We start from the raw sequence: 20,601 nt of genomic DNA on the forward strand, positions 1-20,601 counted from the left end.
TCATCCATGGAACACCAAATAAGAAAAAAAAATATGAACAACTTGTTAAATGCAACATTTAAACATTACAGTTAAATACATGTAAGTTATTCTAATTTGTCCTTGCTTAATGTATATGCAACATATGCTTATATTATCATTTAAGATCTTGAAATCGTATGATTATGACTAAAGTTAAAAAGTGGTAACTTGCAATTGTTACCTTGAAGAGCTATTTCTACCTGTTTTAACCAGTGTTGGGGTAACATATTACAAGTAAATGAGTTATGTAATTAGATTACTTTTTTAAGTAACTAGTAAAGTAATACTTTAATTTAGAAGGAAATATCTGAGTTACTTTTTCAAATAAGTAACGCCAGTTACTTTGTTTCCCATGTCTTGACTGACAACTCTCGTGTTGCCATGTTGAGAGAAATCGGGAGTAAGTGCAGAGGCGTTGTGCGGACTGTGTGAACATCATGCTCACTGTAGTTCTGGACTAAATATGAACATGTATTTACTCATCTGCACAAAAACAGATTCACTATTCCTCAAAATGCGTAAAAACAGTCAAATGCAGACTCAGAATATTACACAAACCTGCAATAATTAAATATGTTAAATAAGACAAATATAATGTATGGATTTAATATCATTTTATTAACCAATGTTTTTGCTACTGATCTTCAATGATTCAAATCAACCATTCTAAGCAAAAATTACACATTTGTTTCATTTTTGTTATTGTTGAATAGTGTTAAACTTTCTTCTCCTACATCATATTCTTCATGCAATTTGTTTGAGCTGTGCCCTCATACTGTACAGACATGTATTTACATTTCCTTCAGCCTTAGGTGTATTCATTTCACTTTTGTTGTGAAAGGGCTTTTACATTTGTAAAAAATTACTTTTTATATTAAAAACAAACAAGCAAGCCCTGCCCAGAATTAAAAAGTAACTCAGAAGTAATGTAATTACTTTCCATAAAAAGTAACATAATTAGTTACTTTTTAGGGAGTAACACAATATTGTGATGCATTACTTTTAAAAGTAACTTTCTCCAACACTGGTTTTAACCCATAAAAAATGTGTTTTGTTTGTATAAATTCCTTTATTTAGGTTGATTGAGAAATATTAAATAATATTTGGTACTCTAATTAAACCAGTTAATGTACAACCCAAATTCCGGAAATGTTGGGACGTTTTTTTAAATTTGAATAAAATGAAAACTAAAAGAATTTCAAATCACATGAGCCAATATTTTATTCGCAATAGAACATAGATAACATAAGAAATGTTTAAACTGAGAAATTTTACAATTTTATGCACAAAATGAGCTCATTTCAAGTCAAGTCAAGTTGAGCTTTATTGTCATTCCGCTACATGTGGGGACATACAGTGGAACAAAATGTCGTGCCTCGCAGGACCACGGTGCTACATAAATACAGACATACAACAATGAAGTAAAAACACTATAAACCTATACACAACTAACCTACTGACAGATTTAACTATAAGTATACTATATATAAATATTTACCCTATACAAAAAAAAAAAGATAAAAAATACAAACTATACGAATGCGTCACATAAATATTTACCCTATACAAACTAAAAAAATAAAAGATAAAAAAAAATACAAACTATACGAATACTTCACATAAATAATGTACATATGCAAAGAGAAACATTTTGAGTCAAGCAGCTGGTTGGGATGATTTGTAGTGCATGAGCATGTAAACATACATGTATTGCTGAGTCTTTTGTGGGATTGTGTACACGCAGCAGTGTGTGTAAAGTGTTTAGTGCACATAGAGGAGAGTGTTACTACAGGTGTTTTGTACAGGCCCACTCACCTGTGTGTAGCACACTTCGAATTGCAAAAGTTCCATACAGTTTTTTTCTTTGGTGTGGGGGGTGGTCCATGTTTCAGGAGGTAGGGGTTTGCATGGGGTTTCAGAGGGGGACGGGGTGGTTTGAGTTCAGGGCTCTCACAGCCTGGGGGAAAAAGCTGTTGAGCAGTCTGGCGGAGCGGGCTCTGATGCTCCGGTACCGTCTTCCTGATGGTAAGAGCTGGAAGAGACTGTGGGAGGGATGGGTGGAGTCCTTCATGATGCTGTTGGTTTTGCTGGAGCATCGTGTAAGGAAAATGTCCAGGATGGAGGGGAGAGGGGCACCGATGATCTTTGCAGCTGTGTTCACTGTCCGCTGGAGGGTCTTGCGGTCAGCAGCACTGCAGTTCCCGTACCAGACAGTGATGCAGCTGGTCAGCACACTCTCAATGGTGCCCCTCTCCCCTTTGGGGATGCAAAGTTGCTTTTTCAGCCCTTTGTTGCAGGCATCAAATTTGAAATGAGCTCATTTAGTGGGTAAAAGTGTAAAATTTCTCTGTTTAAACATTTAGGTCATCTATGTTCTATTGTGAATAAAATATTGACTCATGTGATTTGAAAGTCTTTTAGTCTTTTATAACTCATTTTATTCAAATTTAAAAAACATCCCAACATTTCCGGAATTCGGGTTGTAGATGTTACCATTTTTAGGTAAACTTTTTTTTCAGTCTGTCTGTCAAAGTCACTGTCATAACTTTGAAATATATTATTTGTAACAAATGCAGAGAAATAGTAAATAAGTGGAGAGTGTTGGGAAAAAAGTGAAGTGGATAGTCAATGGAGACAAAAAAGAATCAGTTGTTTCAACCCTCAGGCTTAATGTATCCATCTATCAGCTCAGAAAAACAAAAAAGGACAGTTAACCTCCCGCGGCTAAACACTGAATGCTTTGTAGTGATTACAGTAGATGCTTGACTTTACCTGGAGCCCAGTCTGTCTGTATGAGAGTGAAGGAGGACCGCTAGGTCACTGGTTACGTATGATTAACTGCCATGGTGTTGTGCTGAAGGGCACATCAGTCTCAGCGAGACACATGAGAAGTGTTTTTCTCATGCCATACATTTATTAACAAATGTCAATAACAAAATATAACTTTTCACTTCCATTTAAAAAAAATCTACACTCTTAAAAATAAAGGTTCTTTACGGACATTGACTAAACTATATTAAGAACTATTGACTGAAAGTTTGTTTGGGAAACCAAAAATGGTTATTTGATGGCATCGCTGCAAAAACCCCCTTTTGAAACCTTTATTTTTAAGAGTGTATCAACGATGAAAAGTTCCCCAAGTTGAATTTACACCAAGCTCATTGCATTTAAAGTTCTTTCTATATTTCTCAGGTATCCCAGCTCTCTCTAGCAAATAATCGTTCTGAGAATAATAAAAAATAAAAATTTGAAATGTTTTGTATACTTCCTCATTTTGTATATTGTAAACAGGCACGATGCAACAGGTTTCTGGTGAAAATGCAAATATGCAGTGTCATGCGGGACAGTAACAGCCAATCAGAACATATTCAATGTTTAATATACATTTATGAGGAACGTGATTTTAAACCAATGAAATTTCACTGTGGGTGGGGCTGCCTGGAGCAACAACACTGAAATAGAAACCAAGCGGTCAATAAGCACGGCTAAAATTCAAATTTACTTTGAAGATGTTTTATTGCTTTTCAATTTGTTTTAGTGCACCAATACATGATGCAATAATGTAAATAATACAAATTGGTATTAAATGAAGAATGGTGATAAGTCTCTTGGTACAACTGTATGGACAATTGTAAAAATCACAGCCTTTCATACCATGACTGATGGAGAAACGGTACATAGTCTATTGTGAAAGATGCTTGTAAAATGTGGAATGGTGCCAACACATTTCAAAGAGCGAGTGTTTGGAGGTTTTAAAACCCTGTGTTTGCTGCCAGACGCTCTCTTGTCTTCTGAGGTTTCATCAGCCTGGAAAATAAAGACATCCCCTCTAGGCTTTTCATTAAAACCTGTTTACTTAATATGGCTAAATAGAAAGGCAGGGGGAATGAAAGAAAATCTGATGAGCAGAGGGAATTGCCTCTAAGCTTAGCAAACATTACATTGGCTTGTACATAAAGGAAGCGACCTGAAGAAAAATGGTGGCAGTTTTGGCAGGGAGCGAAGCTGGGGGGTCTGCAGGGTCAATTGAAAGCATGAAATTGTGAATCACTGAGCAGATAATTCACTTGTTAGTAAGGTTTGCAGATGTAGAACAAAATATGTGTTACTTCCTGTTTTTGTACTGTTGAGTGATTTTTGTGCATGCTCTAGCAGACTTGTGCAACTAATTTAGTTCTTTGCATTTTTAAATCTTTTTTTTTAATTTCTACATTCCCTAGTCTTTTTTTGTTTGTTTTTTGTTCTCACTGAATTCTCCCACTAGAACTGAAATTAGATTTTGAGTTTTTGTTTTTTATTATTATTTATTTTACTTTTTTTTTTCCCCACAATTTTTTTCTTAACTTTTCTGTGGACCCCTATAGCATTCCCTAGTCGAGTCCCCTGTAGAGTTTCATGTATATTTCTCTAGAAATGCTATAATTTACGTCATTGTTTTCCTGCATACAAGCATTATGTTATGTGTGTGTGTTTTTCAGGAGAGAAGGTGAGGGTGTACGGGTGTTTTGGGACAAACTTAGAGAACCGTCTTTCACTTCCCGTTGGAATCCTTTTTCTGTTGAATATCCTTTCACTACATTCACCTATCACCCTGTCAAGAGTGCCAATGAGGAGCTGGGCCGCCTGTGTGATGTGAGTATTACAATGCAATACACAGAACAATTTTATCACAGTCAGTTCTCATGCCATACCTTTGACATATTTCTATAATATGTCTTTTTTTGCCAAATTATCAGACTTCATAACGACAAAACCCGACCATTATATGAGCTCGCTTAGGCATTCTCAAATGCTGTTACTCACAATTATTATAGAGGCGCTGCCAGAGGACTTGTAGAGGTGGAGTAAGAATCCACAGTTTCTTGGAAGTCGACTTTGGAAGAAATGACGTGTTCAGTTAACATGCATGGTGCGATATTTATTTTACTACATGATAAAGATTTCAAAGAATGACTACATTAGGCTGAGGCAAGGTTACTTAAGGTAACCAGCGTTTCTCCAACTGGGTTCTTTTTTAAGCCACAGGGTCAGGAAAAAATTCCTGAATAAATCTTAACAAAAATCATGGCACAAAAACTACTTAAGCTATTGGTTGAAAGGCTTACTAGTTTTAGAAAGGGACTTAGATGTTTTGCCAGTGGAAAGTTAAACAAGTTCAAATTTAAATTTATAGTTTATCTGTGTACATGCCATTAAGTTATTTCCTGACAATAAAACACTCATGATTCAGGTTTAAGAGGCCAAGCACTGAAAGTTTTTTGATTATAGTTTACTGTATTGAAAACTACCATTGTAAAAAAAAAGTATATTACCAAAAACATGTTTTTTTAACCATCTGCTTACCAAGCACATTTTTCTTTTACGTGTGCAGGTATTTTTGTGTGATTTTGTTATCTCATCTTTGTGTGCATATAAAAGCAACCTTCTCTTATATTTATGTCTGTATTCCCCTTGAGAAAATGAAATATGCTTTAAAAAATGGTTCTTAATATGGAAATAATATACTTTAAAAGAAAATACTTGTGCGAACCGAATGTAATGTTTTCAGACACTTGTGAATTGCAATTAAATTAAAATGTATTATCAAATGTATTATGAAAATTTATTGTTAAATGCAGTTAGCTGAAGTGTGCTTTTTTTGACCCGCTTAAGTTATCTTTATATGTAATTTTATAACTATTTCTATTGTCTTAAATATATTTAAAGTGTGTGGCCGAATGTACCGAGCGTTTATGGTAAACTAAGATATACTTATACAGTAAGTATAAATGTAATATAATTTCATTTCTATTGTTATGTATTTGGATGTATAATTGTATTTATACACATTTGTAATGATCAGGCTGCAATTTAGTACATTCAAAATTATTAAATTTAAATGTAATGAATAACACACTAGAGTTTAAATTATAATCAAGTACTTTACATGTGTAGAATATTAGTCAACATATACAATTAAGTGCATATACTAGTGCTGTCAATCGATTAAAAAAAATGAATTAATCACACATTTTTTTCTGAAATTAATAGCGATTAATTCCACCTAATATTAAACTTCCCATTCAGCCGGTCACACCACGTCACGTTGGATGACTGACGAAATTGGGATCTCGCCAGAGAGACCAATCCACTTCGAGTGTAACTAAACGAGCCAATGGACATTGGCATGCAATCATTGCATCCAGCTGCCGCTGATCACAGCATAAGTATAAGAGGCAGCAGGTGCACCGCATTAATTCATCCTTTCGCTTTGGAGACGAGCGGTAGTGTTTGAAGCTACTGCTCTCCCTTTCCACAGAGAGTGTTCTGCGAGCAAGTGCGGATGTTACGGCACAGCAGCGGTGGTCACTTCTTCCTGCTGACAGCCATACTAGGAGTGTGCGGTGGCCAGCTCCCCTGCGTGCTTCAGCTCTAAAAGAGCATTTTTTTAAAGATGTCTTATCACCCATGCGTTTCTGGGTGTGGTCGTTTCCTGGCGTCTCAGGACGGTCACGAGGAAACTTTCGTGGATGGTTCATGTTCTTCTTGTGTGGACATGACCATCTCGGAGTTGCACAGAAGACTCCGCTATGTCAAACATGACGGAGTCCCTCTGCCACAATCTGGCGTTCGTCCTGGCTTCCCCAAGAGGAGTTCCTTACCCCTCAAGCGCTCCGCAGCCGGTGGGGTTGCCGTCGGAGCGGGCTGGGACCTCTGCAGAGCGGGGTACACCTCCCGTTTCCTTCGGTTCCCCCCCCTGACGACCAGATGTCGATCGCTGCATCGGAGAGTGAGCTCTCTCTCTCCGGGGATGACGACTCGGCTGTGTTGCCCCCTTCGGGTGTGGTAGCGTTGTCCGAGCCAGACCCAGAGATGATGGCTATGCTTCCCGGGCCGGCGAGAATGTTGGGCTTGTGTGGAATCCTCCACCGCATTCCGATCCTTCGAGGCTGGACGAGTGGGTTCTCGGTGGGGGTCGCGCTCTCAGCGCCCCCCTCTGGTGCCATTCTTTCTAGAAGTGCATGAGGATCTTACAAGATCGTGGAAGACACCTTTCACTGCCCGAAACAAATCTTGTGGCTCCTCCGCCCTCACCACTCTCGATGGTGGGGCTGCTTTGGGGTACGCGGGCATCCACTCGGTGGAGCGGTCTGTGGCCATGCAACTGTGTCCAACAGCCGCTACCACCCTGCGGGGTGACCCGTGTCTCCCTTCACGGACTTGTAAGTATTCGCCAGGTCTAACTGGCAGTGCTTATAAAGCCTGTGGGAAGGCGGCTTATAAGAATAATAAGAAGATTTAATAAGAAGTTATATTAAGAATAAGAAGAAGAAGATTTTGTTCTTGTGTGAGCTCAGAATGTACCCTTGGAAAGTTAAATGTTGACTTGTGGTAATTTCCAGATTAATACAATTTGTGTACAATTAATCAGAGCACTTAAAGTTGCAAATATTTAAGCAAAATGCACTTTGTTATAATGCACTTTTGTCTTCAATAAATTGAAGAAAAATGCAGAGTTCTGTTTGTTGAGTAAATGTGTTCAGCATTAACTAATTGGCTCTGGCCCATGTATTTTTATTGAATCGTATCGAATCGTGTCACATTGTATCAAATCGTATCGAGACAGCTCTGTATCGAGGTACGTATCGAATCGTGACCTGTGTATCGAGGTATGTATCGTATCGCCAGGTTCTCCAAGGTATACAGCCCTAGTACAGTTCCTGAATGCTCCCGTGTCACAGACCAGGCTCTTCGGCGATGCTGTCGAGAGCTTTGCCCAGCAGTTCTCGGCAGCACAGAAGCAGACTGAGGCGATCAAACACATCATGCGCCGGAGGAATCCTGTTACTCCTGAGGAATCCTGGAATCCTGTGCTCCCGCACAGCCGCAGCAGCCTTCCACCAGGCAGCGTCATGGAGCCGGTCGCAAGCAGGACGCCCAGCCCATCCAGGCCCCCGCCAAACCTGTCGGCAAGCGCAAGTGCAAGAGGCCCTGAGACGGGCGACCCAAAGATGGAGGAGACTGCTCGTTGGGAGATGGTGACCGCACCACTCCCTCCCCCGGAGGAGGGCCGGATGTAGAATCTTTTGTTTCTTTTTGTTTTTGTTCCACCGCTGACCCAGCAGCCAGTGGTAGACAAAACATCAATAAAAAAGCGGTTTCCTCAATCTCTGGGTCTCAAGAGGAGGAGAGTGGTGAACCGTGCATCACGGAATCGCCTCCCTCCTCCTCTTTCGCCAGGCAGCGGGTGGTTGGCCAAGAGCACCCCTCCTGCCCATCCGTGGAGCCAGGTAAGGTTGGCAGCACTCGAGTCCCCGCTTCAAGTCGTCACACGCTGGGCTGTCACAAGCCTCAAGCCGGGTTCCTGTATTTCCTCCCACACGAGGAGGAATCAGGTGAGTGTTACACTGCACACCCAGACCCCGCCCCCTGCCGTCACAGGCCCCGGGCCGGGTCCCTGTGTTTCACCTTACTGCCCCACCACGGGTACATCGGTGGCCCCGTTGGTCGTGCTGGCACGGTCTATCAGAGCCTGGCTAGCGCTCCCCGGTCCATCTCGGTGGCTCCTGCGGACCATCAGACTCGGCTACGCGATTCAGTCAAGGCCGTCGATGCCCCTGTCTTGTGTGCGGAAATCACAATCCTGCTGGCAAAGGATGCGATAGAACCGGTCCCTCCAGCCGATATGATGTCGGGGTTTTACAGCCCTTACTTCATTGTGCCCAAGAAAAACAGTGGGTTACGACCGATCTTGGATCTGCGAGTTTTGAACCGTGCACTTCAGAAGCTGCCATTCAAGATGTTGACGCAGAAACGCATTTTGGGGTGTGTCTGTCCCCTAGATTGGTTTGCAGCGATCGACCTGAAGGACGCATACTTTCATGTCTCGATCCTCCTGCGACACAGGCCATTCCTGTGATTCGCGTTCGACGGTCAGGCATATCAGTACAAGAGCCTGCCCTTCAGGCTGTCCCTGTCTCCACAAGGTGGCCCTTGTTCCCTTGAGAGAACGGGGTGTGCGCATTCTCAGCTACCTCGACGACTCATACTTGCACAGTCTCGCGAGCAGTTTTGCGCGCACAGGGACCTGGTGCTCAGGCACCTCAGCCAGTTGGGCCTTCGGGTCAACTGGGAAAAGAGCAAACTTGTGCCAATGCAGAGGATCTCTTTTCGGCATGGAGTTGGATTCGGTCAACCAGACAGAATGCCTCACCCAGGAACGTACTCAGTCGGTGCTGAACTGCCTCAAGACTTTATCAGGCAGGACGACGGTCCCACTGAAACTCTTTCAGAGGCTCTTGGGGCATATGGCTGCAGCTGCGGCAATAGTTCTGCTCGGTCTGCTCCATATGAGACCGCTTCTGCACTGCCTCCATGGCCGAATCCCAAGGTGGGCGTGGAAACGCGGTACTCAGCTGGTTCAGATTACACGGGCCTGCCGCAAAACCTTCAGCCCGTGGTCAGATCCCTCGTTCCTTCGGGTAGGAGTGTCTCTGGAGCAGGTATCCAGGCATGCTGTAGTATTCACAGATGCCTCGGCACGCAGTGTCAGGGGTATGGATGGCTCCCCAACTGCGTTGGCATATCAATTGCCTCGAGCTGGGCGCCTTCTGGGCAAGGACGTTCTGGTCCGTACGGACAACACTGCGACCGTTGCTTATATCAACCGGCAAGGCGGTTTACGCTCCCGTCGCATGTCGCAACTTGACCGCCACCTCCTCCTCTGGAGTCAGAAGCATCTAAGGTCCCTTCGTGCCATCCACATCCCAGGAGTGTTCAATCGGGCAGCCGATAAGCCGATGAGCAGCACTTCCAGGGGAGTGGAGACTCCATCCCCAGGCGGTTCAGCTGTTTTGGAGACGGTTCGGAGCTGCTCAGGTGGACCTGTTTGCATCTCCAGAAACCACCCACCACCAAACCTACTCCCTAACCGAGGCAACGCTCGGCACACAGCTGGCCCCGGGGCCTGCGCAAATATGCGTTCCCCCCAGTGAGCCTACTATCACAGACACTGTGCAAGGTCAGGGAGGATGAGGACCAGGTTTTGTTAGTGGCTCCATATTGGCCCAACAGGACCTGGTTCCTGGAACTCATGCTCCTCGCGACAGCCCCTCCTTGGCCGATTCCTCTTGAGGAAGGATCTGCTTTCTCAGAGACGGGGCACCCTCTGGCACCTGCATCTAGACCTGTGGAAACTCCATGTGTGGTCCCTGGATGGGACACGGAGGTTCTAGGTGAACTACCCCAGGAGGTAGCACTCGCTATGGCTTCAGCACGTGCACCGTCCACAAGACGGGCCTATGCTCTGAAGTGGAACCTGTTCATCGAATGGTGTTTCTCTCACCATGAGGACCCCCAGAGATGTTCGATCAGAGCCGTGCTTTCCTTTTTGCAACAAGGGTTGGAGCATAGGCTGTCCCCCTCCACCCCTAAGGTTTATGTTGCTGCTATTTCCGCTCACCACGACCCCGTAGAGGGGAGGTCGGTGGGGAAGCACGATCTGGTTGTCAGGTTTCTTAGGGGGGCCAGGAGGTTAAATCCTCCTAGGCCTCCCTCCCTACCCTCTTGGGATTTGGCATTGGTGCTAAGAGCCCTACAAACTGCCCCCTTTGAGCCTTTGCAGTCAGTCGAGTTGAAGTTTCTCTCTATGAAAACCCTACTCCTGACTGTGTTGGCCTCGATCAAGAGGGTGGGGCACCTGCAGGCATTTTCGGTTGACGAATCGTGCCTTGAGTTTGGGCTGGCTGGCTCCAGTGCAACACTAAGGTCCCGGCCCGGCTATGTGCCCAAGGTTCCTACCACTCCCTTCAGGGACCAGGTAGTGAACCTGCAAGGGCTGCCCCTGGAGGAGGAAGACCGAGCCCTAGCTTTGCTGTGTCCTGTACGCGCACTGCGACAGTACGTGGATAGAACTCAGAGCTTCAGGACCTTAGAACAGCTCTTTGTCTGTTACGGGGGACAGCAGAAGGGGGGAAGGCTGTCTCCAAGCAAAGGATGGCCCACTGGATATTAGATACCATCACCTTGGCCTATGAAGCACAAGGTGTGCCCTGCCCGCTCAGGTTGCGTGCTCACTCCACTAGGGGTGTCGCATCGTCGTGGTGCATCGCAAGCAGACATCTGTAGAGCTGCCGGTTGGACGACTCCCAACATGTTCGCAAGGTTTTATAGCCTACGTGTCGAACCAGTTTCCTCCTATGTTCTCACCTCAAATGGGTAGTGGCACTGAGAGGCCCGGCTCAGAGTCGGCTTGCGGCGTCCTTATGCCTAATTCTCCAGAGAGTTCCTTAACCAGGCAAACCTGTCGAGTCCTCCAGCACTCTGGCATCCAGATGTGGCGGAGCGTCTGGCGCCAGGCCTTTCAGCCAATGAATTCTTGAAATCTGGTGTGAGGCTAATGCCCATATGAGAGACCCTGCCGGGATCCCATATGTGTATTCCACGGTATGCTTAATAGAGCCGTGTTTCCACTGGCAGACCACGTTCTGCCATCTCTAATGGTGCAGCCTAAGCCATCTCAGAGACTTCCATGTGAAATAGGGCCCTACGGGGTTACTTCACATGTCTAAATGTCACTTAACCCCCTCTTGGAGGAGGTGACTCTGCAGTGTGCCTCTTCCAAGTGGAAGGGCATGCTTCCCAGTGTTATCCAAGTCCTAATGTTTGGGTTACTCAAGGAACAACAGTAGTTGACCTTCTCTGTGTAGAGCCCGGTCCTATCGTCTGCCTTATAGGAAGGGTCAGGAGGCCTACACAGGGCACTAGAAGGGGCAGCTCCTGTGGCGCTTTGGTAGGGATTCCAATTTCGTCGGTCATCTGACGTGACTCTGAGTGACCGACTGAATGGGAACATCTCGGTTACGTATGTAACCCTCGTTCCCTGAAGGAAGGAACAGTGACATCACATCCAGTCGCCACAGTCGCTGTACCACCGCTAAGCTGCCGGGTCTCCGGCTCGGCTCCTCAGTGAAAGCATGAATTAATGCGGTGCACCTGCTGCCTCTTATACTCACGCTGTGATCAGCGGCAGCTGGATGCAATGATCGCATGCCAATGTCCATTGGCTCGTTTAGTTACACTTGAAGTGGATTGGTCTCTCTGGCGAGATCCCAATTTCGTCAGTCATCCGACGTGACATCTCCGTTCCCTCCTTCAGGGAACGAGGGTTACATACGCAACCGAGACGTTTTTAAATATACTTTGATATTGCAATAATTTCACATTCAATCTTCAAATTAATGTAGAAACAACATAAAGACAGTATATTTTTAATATTTGTTTAATGGCATCTTTTTTATGACTTATGTCTCTAGGAAATTCTTATTTTTTCCTAATATTTAACCATTGACTATATGTAATGTTAACTATACTACCATTACAGTATAATTAAGAGCTATCAATTTTAACATTTATTAGACTTTAAGAAATAACAACTTCTAATTTAAATGAACTTAAAACAATCTTCACATAAACCCATTACAATAAATGTCATATTTACCTGTGCCCTTCAGCAAGTAGGAAATATAGAGAAATTGAATAAATTTATCAAACACTACATTCTAAATTAAATATAGATGCATCCTTAGAGCTACGAAAGTTATTGATTTCCTCTTTTTTTTGTTCGATTAATGCACATCAGAGCACCTGTGTTATTACTTTATTTGACTACTATTACTTTAAGAGCTGCTTCTGCTGAACGTGACGTGGATCTGACATGCATGCTCATTGTTTCATTGGCTTTTGAATATGAACTGATACAGGCTACAGCATGCATCGCCGCACGGCTCACAGGACAGAAAATTTGTTTTTACTGACATAAAGCCTGACCAAATCTCATCTGACCGCAGATGTTCAACTGAAGTTCCCTCGACACGTGTACCTTTTCCGCACTCGTTTGACTAGTGCCTGGAGTGAGCGTCTGAGAAGTCTCCTGTTTGATGCAGTCGTAAAGATGTTTATCATTAGCATCTAAATAAACACAATTCTTGTCAAGAAAAAAAGAGACAGAAGCAGCTTGTGAGTGGGGTGACTAACCCTAGCCCCGCGCCTACATAAACTGTGTTAAATACTTTTAACTCTGTTAAACTGGAAAAATGAATCGCCAGCTTTAACACACTAATTTTGACAGCACTAGCATATACTAAAACATAGTTAAAAATGTACTATAAAGTGCATGACAAAGCATTACTAAAACAATAATTAAAAATTTACATTAAAGGTTTGACACTATAACAAAATGTACTTTTTAAACGTATATTTAAGCATGTAAAGAAAAAATTACATTATCTGCAAATACAGTTTATATATATATATATATATATATATATATTGTGCATTACCATATTCTACGTCCCTAAACCCAATACCTAAACTTAACAACTACCTTACTAACTATTAATAAGCAGCAAATTAGGAGTTTATTGAGGAAAAAGTTGTAGTTAATGGTTTGTCAATGGTGAGAATTGGACCTTAAAATAAAGTGTAACCATAAAGTTCAAATAATATTTTGAAGCATCTATATAGATGGATCACTTTCAAAAGCCTGAGCTTCAAATTGTTGATATTAAATTTGTTGTGGTCCCTGGCTCACTTAAAGTTGCCACGGGGTCCAGGACAATCTGCTGTCCTTTAAGTATGTATGAGGTTTAAGGTGTGAGCGAGGGGTCTTGTGCAGGTGACCACACAGATCGCATAACCAGTTATTTGGACTTCGGAGGTGTCAAATCCCACAGCCACATTCCCATTCCTTACATTCCACCCCGCCTACTGAGGTGCACAGCAGGTTCAACAAAAATGAAGAATGGTAGATAAAAAAGAGAAAACATAAACATGAATGTTTTGACAAGCAGAAACTGCCAACCTGACAAGCATGAGTTGAGTCAAATAAGTTTTCAAAAGATGTTTTTGATGTGTTATAGTACTGAACAAATTATTTTTTCCATATTTTCCTTCCTCTTTTAGATTCAAAACTTCAGGGAGCAACTGAATTTGGCAGCGCAGAAAGCCCACAGCAATAATCCTGTACCTGGGAAAGCCAACGGGGTTCTTATGCTGAATCAACCCATCCTAATTGAAGCATACGTGGGTCTGATGTCTGTTATAGGCAACCAAAACAAGCTGGGCTATTGCTTAGCACGAGGCAATATTGGTTTCTGAGGGCACTTTGAGTCATCCAATGATGATTCACACTAAGTAATACTCTTATACCAGCTGAACATGTGTAATTTATACTTATATAAGATAAAGAAGGATATTTTAATTCAAGGTGAATGCATCATTTGTAGTCTTAAAATACATTCAGTGTCCATCAAACCTTTTAGTCTCATCTAGTTATGTTGCCCCAATATCTTAACAATGTCTATCAGTCATTTCCTTTGGGTTGTCATACTATACAAAGTATGTTGTCCCTCCTCCTACAACTTCCTGTGTAGAAATATCTTGTTTTTAGTTTTCTGGTTTAGTTATTTCTCTGCAGAAACTGATTCTTCACACTGATGTAGTTTGTGAAGTACCTTTCCTTTCTTTCTGTATTTATGCTGATATTCTACCTCATCGCAAGGCTTCTTACAAGGCAATTGATGCATGAAGGTACACACGTCATATTTGTTTGATGGTTTAGGGTTTATTATTACAGTAGAACACAGTGCTGGATTTTCCCTCATCTTGTAATTACTACATTCACTCTTGATTTGTTTCTACAGCTGAATCTCAAACATATTGTGAAGTCTTTTTAAAAATAAATGGTAACACAGAAACTTGGTTCATTAGTGCTGAATGCAATATATTTTAATTAACTACAATTAGGAATAATAATAAAAAAAAGTGTGCTTCATTTATCTGAATAGTCTGTGCAATTTTGACTTATAGGGCATTTCTAAGGTAGGGCAAGTGGCCAGTGTAACCATGTCTTGTTTAAAATATTGTTATATATGTTTTATACTTGTACAGTTTCAAAAATAAAACAAATGTACTGTATTTGTGTAAATTATATATATATTAAGATCATTTTAAATTATCCCCTTAAAAAACTGGCCCCATGCAGTTAACATGGTGTAAAACAGTCACTTATTGTGGCTGCTTTTCCTTTGTTATTAAATTGACAAAAAAAAATACTAATTTCTAGCATCTAACCTTGATATATGATCATTTCATTCATTTTGTATCTTTGTATATTTGAATCTCGTGTTAAATTAAAACAAAGATTATAGTAAAGACAGATTTTTAGTTTATAAGTCGATTTATAAAAATACTTTATATTTATATTTGTATTAAATCACTATTAATTGATATATATATAAAGCAGAATTAAATAACGTATAGAAAAAAGCTAAATCAAATTTGAAATGCTGTACAATGGGCAGTTAGTCAAACAAAAATTACTGTCTTGCATAGTGAACACTGGGTTGTGCAAGAGAACATGCAAAGCAGCTTTTGAATAAATGGGACAATTTGTACATACAGTACATGAATATATATGATAATGCATGTGAGTTATTTTATACCTTATAAACTATACTGTACTATATTGTTTACTACCTTTCTACAGCACGTTCTGTAAAACAGGACCCGTGACCCGTGTAGAGAATGCAGACTTAAAGCATGTACACCATAACTCTGGTCTGGCGAACATTATGTGATAATCTCTTGTTTATCTGATTACATTTCTGTAGACTGCACAATGGCTCAGTGTCTGCTGCCTGCGACCAGATCTCAAACCAGAAGCTCTGAATATGTGCATTCTTTCCATTCATCAACCTCCCACAATATCGATTTACAGCAGAACAAGCTTACGCCTTGTTTACTCAACCTGTTAGCTACACTTCCCTGTTAGTTTTGTACATAATACAAATGAAGGTTTATATTTTTGTCTTTAAGGACTCAAAGGGTTAATGTGTTTCCTATGAAAGCGGGGAGGTGTCTTGCAATCCAGGATCAGGCACTGCTGTCCCCCCGGGCCATGGCTTCTCCACCTCTGCTCGTAAACGAGCTACAGAGTAAACCTTGGATCATATGCCAAATAAACTAAGAGCATTTAAAAAGAGACAGAATAAAACAGTGATGACACTGTTCTGCGTAAGTGAGCTGGATTTCACAAGAGGATAAGTGAAAGATAAATAATATTGGTCTTTTTATTGGGAGCGTCCATATTAGCAATGAACCTTGTTATTATTGTTGTCATAGTGGCAAGACATATCACCTTAACTTCACTGTAGTGTGGCAGAATCTTGATTCCACTTGAGACTGGTGAGATGAAGCAGAAAGACCAGTATTGTATCATATCTATTTTCAAAAGTGACATTTTTATATATTGACTTCAGTGAATTAAGCTCTTTGTGGACTGCTTTCTGTTTTTTTCCTCATGCATTTTGTAAGTATATTAATGTCATCCGTATAATTGCGGTGTTGTGTGTTGTAGAGCAGTGTTTCCATGGAAGCTCAACGAAAATTGCTCTCTTCCACTTATCTTTCGTAAAAATTCAGCCAATAAACAAGAGCAGCACATGCGCCACCCGCAAGATAATGAGAATATAACAAATTATGTCAAAATATTTAAGTTATAACTTGGCTTTTTTATTATTATTATTAAAAGTAGTATTTTGTGTATTCTTAATATTTTGAGTGGAGCTTGGGAAAGAAACAAGACATTTGCCTTGTTAAAAGTCAATGTATCATCAGAATGTGAAAAAAAAAACTTGCATAAAGTTTCTTTAAAGACATTTTATCATTAGCAGAAGTGCATTTTAAAAACACTTAAAAGCAGTAGATATTTTAACAACTTTATCTTGGATTGTTGTTCCCAGATAAAGTGTAAATAGGTCTAAACATTTTTTATATTTTATGTCTCTTAAAGACATTTTACAAATAAATGACTATACATATGGAGGCATAAGTGTAGCCCTTGACCTTAAATAACAGCTGCCTTATCATGGAGTGATATATGTATTTGAATAAATATAGAATGATAGTTTTGGAAGTCGATATGCTGTAATGCGTAAAACATCCGTAGTAATCCCTGTGCTTAGGTGTGGGGTACTTTATGGGTAACATATAGCACACAGAGTTCCTCAGTTAATCATCGTGAGGTTTCATAATGAGAGGTTCAAGCTACATTCTTCTGTGAAAAGATAAGATGTTGCCCATGGCTACAGAATGTTTTTTGTTTTTAACTGAGGCACAGCCAAACTGACATCTTTTTGTTTTTCCATGTTTAGTAAATGGGTGAAAATTGACATGGAAAGGCTGCATATGATTTTTTTATTTATTTATTTTATTTATTTATTTATTTTGCCTTGAGTCCCACAGACCATCCTAATCACTGTTTCCCCATTTGCAAATCCAGTAGCATTTTTGTATCACGGCTTAGTTATTAGTAGCAGTATTTGAAAGTGCATATATTATTTTTGATCAAATAAATGCAGCGAATGAAACATCCTGTATAAGCATTATAAATCCTATGTACGCCAAACTAAGAGAGAGTGTGTGTGTTCAGGAGATCAGTCATCATGAAACTAGATTGCGCAGGCTAATAGCACATGGCAAAAGTTGGATTGGTCTCTGTTGCATCTGCAACCAACGAGCATGCTGCAGAACGTTTAAATCGTTTGCTTCCGTGTTTGCTGTAAGTGTTGCAACGCGGTATCAGACAGTTTTTCTGCAGTTCAGCATCTTAAGATAAGTGAACTGTATTTAATTTTTCTAAATCACAAACTGGCCTACATTCACTTCCTAAATGAAGCAACCACACACAAGGTTTAAGTCATATTGATATTAAAGCATCTGTATGTAGCTCTTGTGTACTTTTGAGACTTGTGAGTCTCCCTACATTTGAATGAGTTGAATTCACTGTCATAATTACACGAGATAATCTGTAAGTATTTATACTGTAAACTATGCTAAATTAGCAAAGTTACAAAATGCAAGGGGTGAATAAATTATTTTTTTCTTTCATTCAATAACAGCACTAGCAGGACGGTGTTATATTGTTTGTATAAGAAAATTAGAAAGTAAGAAATTGCTTGAATGAGAACCTGTTAAAAGTGAAATGGCATTAGCATGTTCTAGTAAAGGAAAGAAACTCGTTCATGCAATGTAACTTGCATAAGCTATGCTTAAGGTAGGCTATCCCAAACTGGTGGTTGCTTGGGGTTTTGTGCCATCAGCTTGCAACATTATACTCTATTTGTTAATTACAGAGCATGTTTCTTACTTGGTAAGCCCACATAGATTGTTTAGGTCATTAGTTAAATAACCTATGACATCAAACACATTGCTAACCCACTGGTTAAAGAAAATCTGGGCTTTGCACCCCAGATACACAAGGCAAACCACTAGTTTTTAAGATATCTGGTCAAGAGTCTAGTCCCATGATCCTTCAGAAATCAATTAATATGCTGATTTGGTGTTCAAAAAAATATGACGACAGGTGAAAGCAGTTGTGCTGCTTAACATATTCGTGAGAACTTTGATATTTTTTTTTTTATTTTATTCTGTTCGCTTCAAACGTGTATGTATATTATATGTAATTTAAGATGGGAGATTTTGTGTTTGAGTGGCATTTGTATTGCCTTGCATGGTTTTGTGTCTTCTCATAGGTCAAACCTCAGCGGAAAGGTAAATCATGTCCTCTAGACAGCCGCTTTAAGTTTTTGTTGTGATATGAAAAGAGACTCCCTATTGCCCTTTAGTGGAATTTGATTGGCAAAGTGGCCGAGGGTGGAGAAGAGTTGAAAAACTTTCTAGGCACCCATGACCCCACATGACCCGTCTAACACAAGCGCAACATAGCATGCCTGCAGCGAGTAATACTATACAAACAGTCAATCGCGAGTCTGACGTGACACACAGCCTGCCTGTAGCCTCCCAATCTCCAACAAACACTTACTTGAGTCTCCTCTGAGGTTCTAGAGATGAGATTATACGTTTCTTCAAATCAGTAAGACAAGTGAATACCGTAAAATAAATATGGATAGATAGCAGCACCATAATTTTCCCAGTTGCTTAGTCACAGTAAATGAAGACCATTTTTTTGTAGTTGAAGTTTTATTAAAAGTATGTAATGGTTAAATGCAAATTATGTGTTATGTGCTAATTTGCATAAAGCTCCAGAAATTCGAACAGTGGATAAAGCCAGATTTAAAATTGTTGTTTGTTGACGTTAGAATGTGTTTTTAGACCTGTTTTTATCAGTCTGTAAATCATACAATACGGTCAACAGCTAGAAGTGTTCAACATGTTTTTAGGCATAAAATTTTAAAATAAATCAGGTGACTAATTATAGGAATAAAATGGGCAGGTTTGTTGCATGTAAATTCTACTGAAGTGTGAATTTCTGGCTCTGTGCTTGAGGGGAAAAAAAGAGAAAATAAAAATCTCCAGTTGAAAACTTGGCCAGTGCATAACAAACACAGTGTATTTACCTGTAGTGTCTTGCCTTATGTTAAGTTCTGTATTTTTCCAGAAAGCAGCAGAGCAACCACTCATTTCTTTGTGGAAGCCAGTTTCCATGTAAGATTTAAGTCACAGTGCTAAGTGTTCAAAGATGCAGTGTTTGTAGCGGCCCTCAGATCAGACTACTGCCACTCCGTCTCAGTGTCTCTGAGCATTGCTTGTTTGTTCAGTAAACACGAGGCACCTGTTTGCGGAATTTGGGTTGCCAACTAGACCAGTCCAGTGGCATTTATTATGCCTAATGACCCCAGCCACCTTTTCCTTTTTGCTTTCTACTCTTTCCATCTGTCAACCATACAGCTGTGTGTTAGCTTGTACCGGGGCAGGCGATGCAGATAGAGATACTTTGTTTTTATTTATCTCGTCCTCACCCCCCCTGTTTTCGCCTCAGCTGTCAGTGTTGTGTCTGGAGTGTGGTGTCAAACGTAGCGGGGAATGGGACACTTGGAAAAGACTCAACTTCGCTAGCCCTCTCAGCTATGCAGAATGTAGAGGGGAGAGAGGAGCACACCCTGGATTCAGATCATGGAAAACAATAGCTATGACAAAAATGTCAGGACGCCATTGCTGAGTTGCTGGTTTGGCGTCATCACTGCAAAAGACCAGGCCCTGTCATTTTGTTTACAACCATGAATATTTTTTTATTAATCTCTAAATATTAAAAGATGATTTATGTTTACATTCCAGATTTTTTAAAATAGGTTTTTCCTATTTATTACTGATATAACCTCTTGACAAAGGTTATATAAATAGTTAATATTCTATAAAGGTCTACACATTAAAGAAGAAAAAAAAGATTTATGGAAATGTATTATTTACTCATCCTTATAGTTTCAAACTTGTATGACTGTCTGTCTTCTGTGGAACATAAAAGGTAACATTTTTATTTTATTTGAGGTTTTTTAAGTTTTGGAGAATCTTTAAATTGGTCCGCATTACTTGTGTGCTCTATTTATAACTATTTCATGGCTTCTGAAGCCATGCTGTAGTTTTATGTGAAAAAACAAAAGTAGTCATTATGATTTATGAGGGAGGGATTCAGCTTGATATTTTCAGTAAATCAAATGATCCAGTTAAAAACCAAAAACAGAATCTAACTGATAAGTTAAACTCACTAACTCGGCTATTAGCAGTTAATAGCCCACTGAAGAG

At 40.6% G+C, this 20,601-nt stretch overlaps 1 protein-coding gene across 2 annotated transcripts in view; it reads left to right on the forward strand.

Moving 5' to 3' along the window:
• The window catches only part of LOC306844646 (tumor protein p63-regulated gene 1-like protein), a 43,323-nt gene extending 28,221 nt beyond the window's left edge, over positions 1 to 15,102 (forward strand). For both annotated transcript variants that reach the window (XM_079376930.1, XM_079376929.1), the window contains exons 5-6: positions 4,500 to 4,653; positions 13,963 to 15,102. In XM_079376930.1, the coding sequence (XP_079233056.1) occupies positions 4,500 to 4,653; positions 13,963 to 14,157 (349 nt within the window). In that variant the 3' untranslated portion in view covers positions 14,158 to 15,102. The remainder of the gene's footprint in view (positions 1 to 4,499; positions 4,654 to 13,962) is intronic.
• Positions 15,103 to 20,601: the final 5,499 nt, after the last annotated feature.

Source organism: Barbus barbus (genome assembly GCF_936440315.1).
Source record: "Barbus barbus genome assembly, chromosome: 25".
NCBI classification, from domain to species: Eukaryota; Metazoa; Chordata; class Actinopteri; order Cypriniformes; family Cyprinidae; genus Barbus; species Barbus barbus.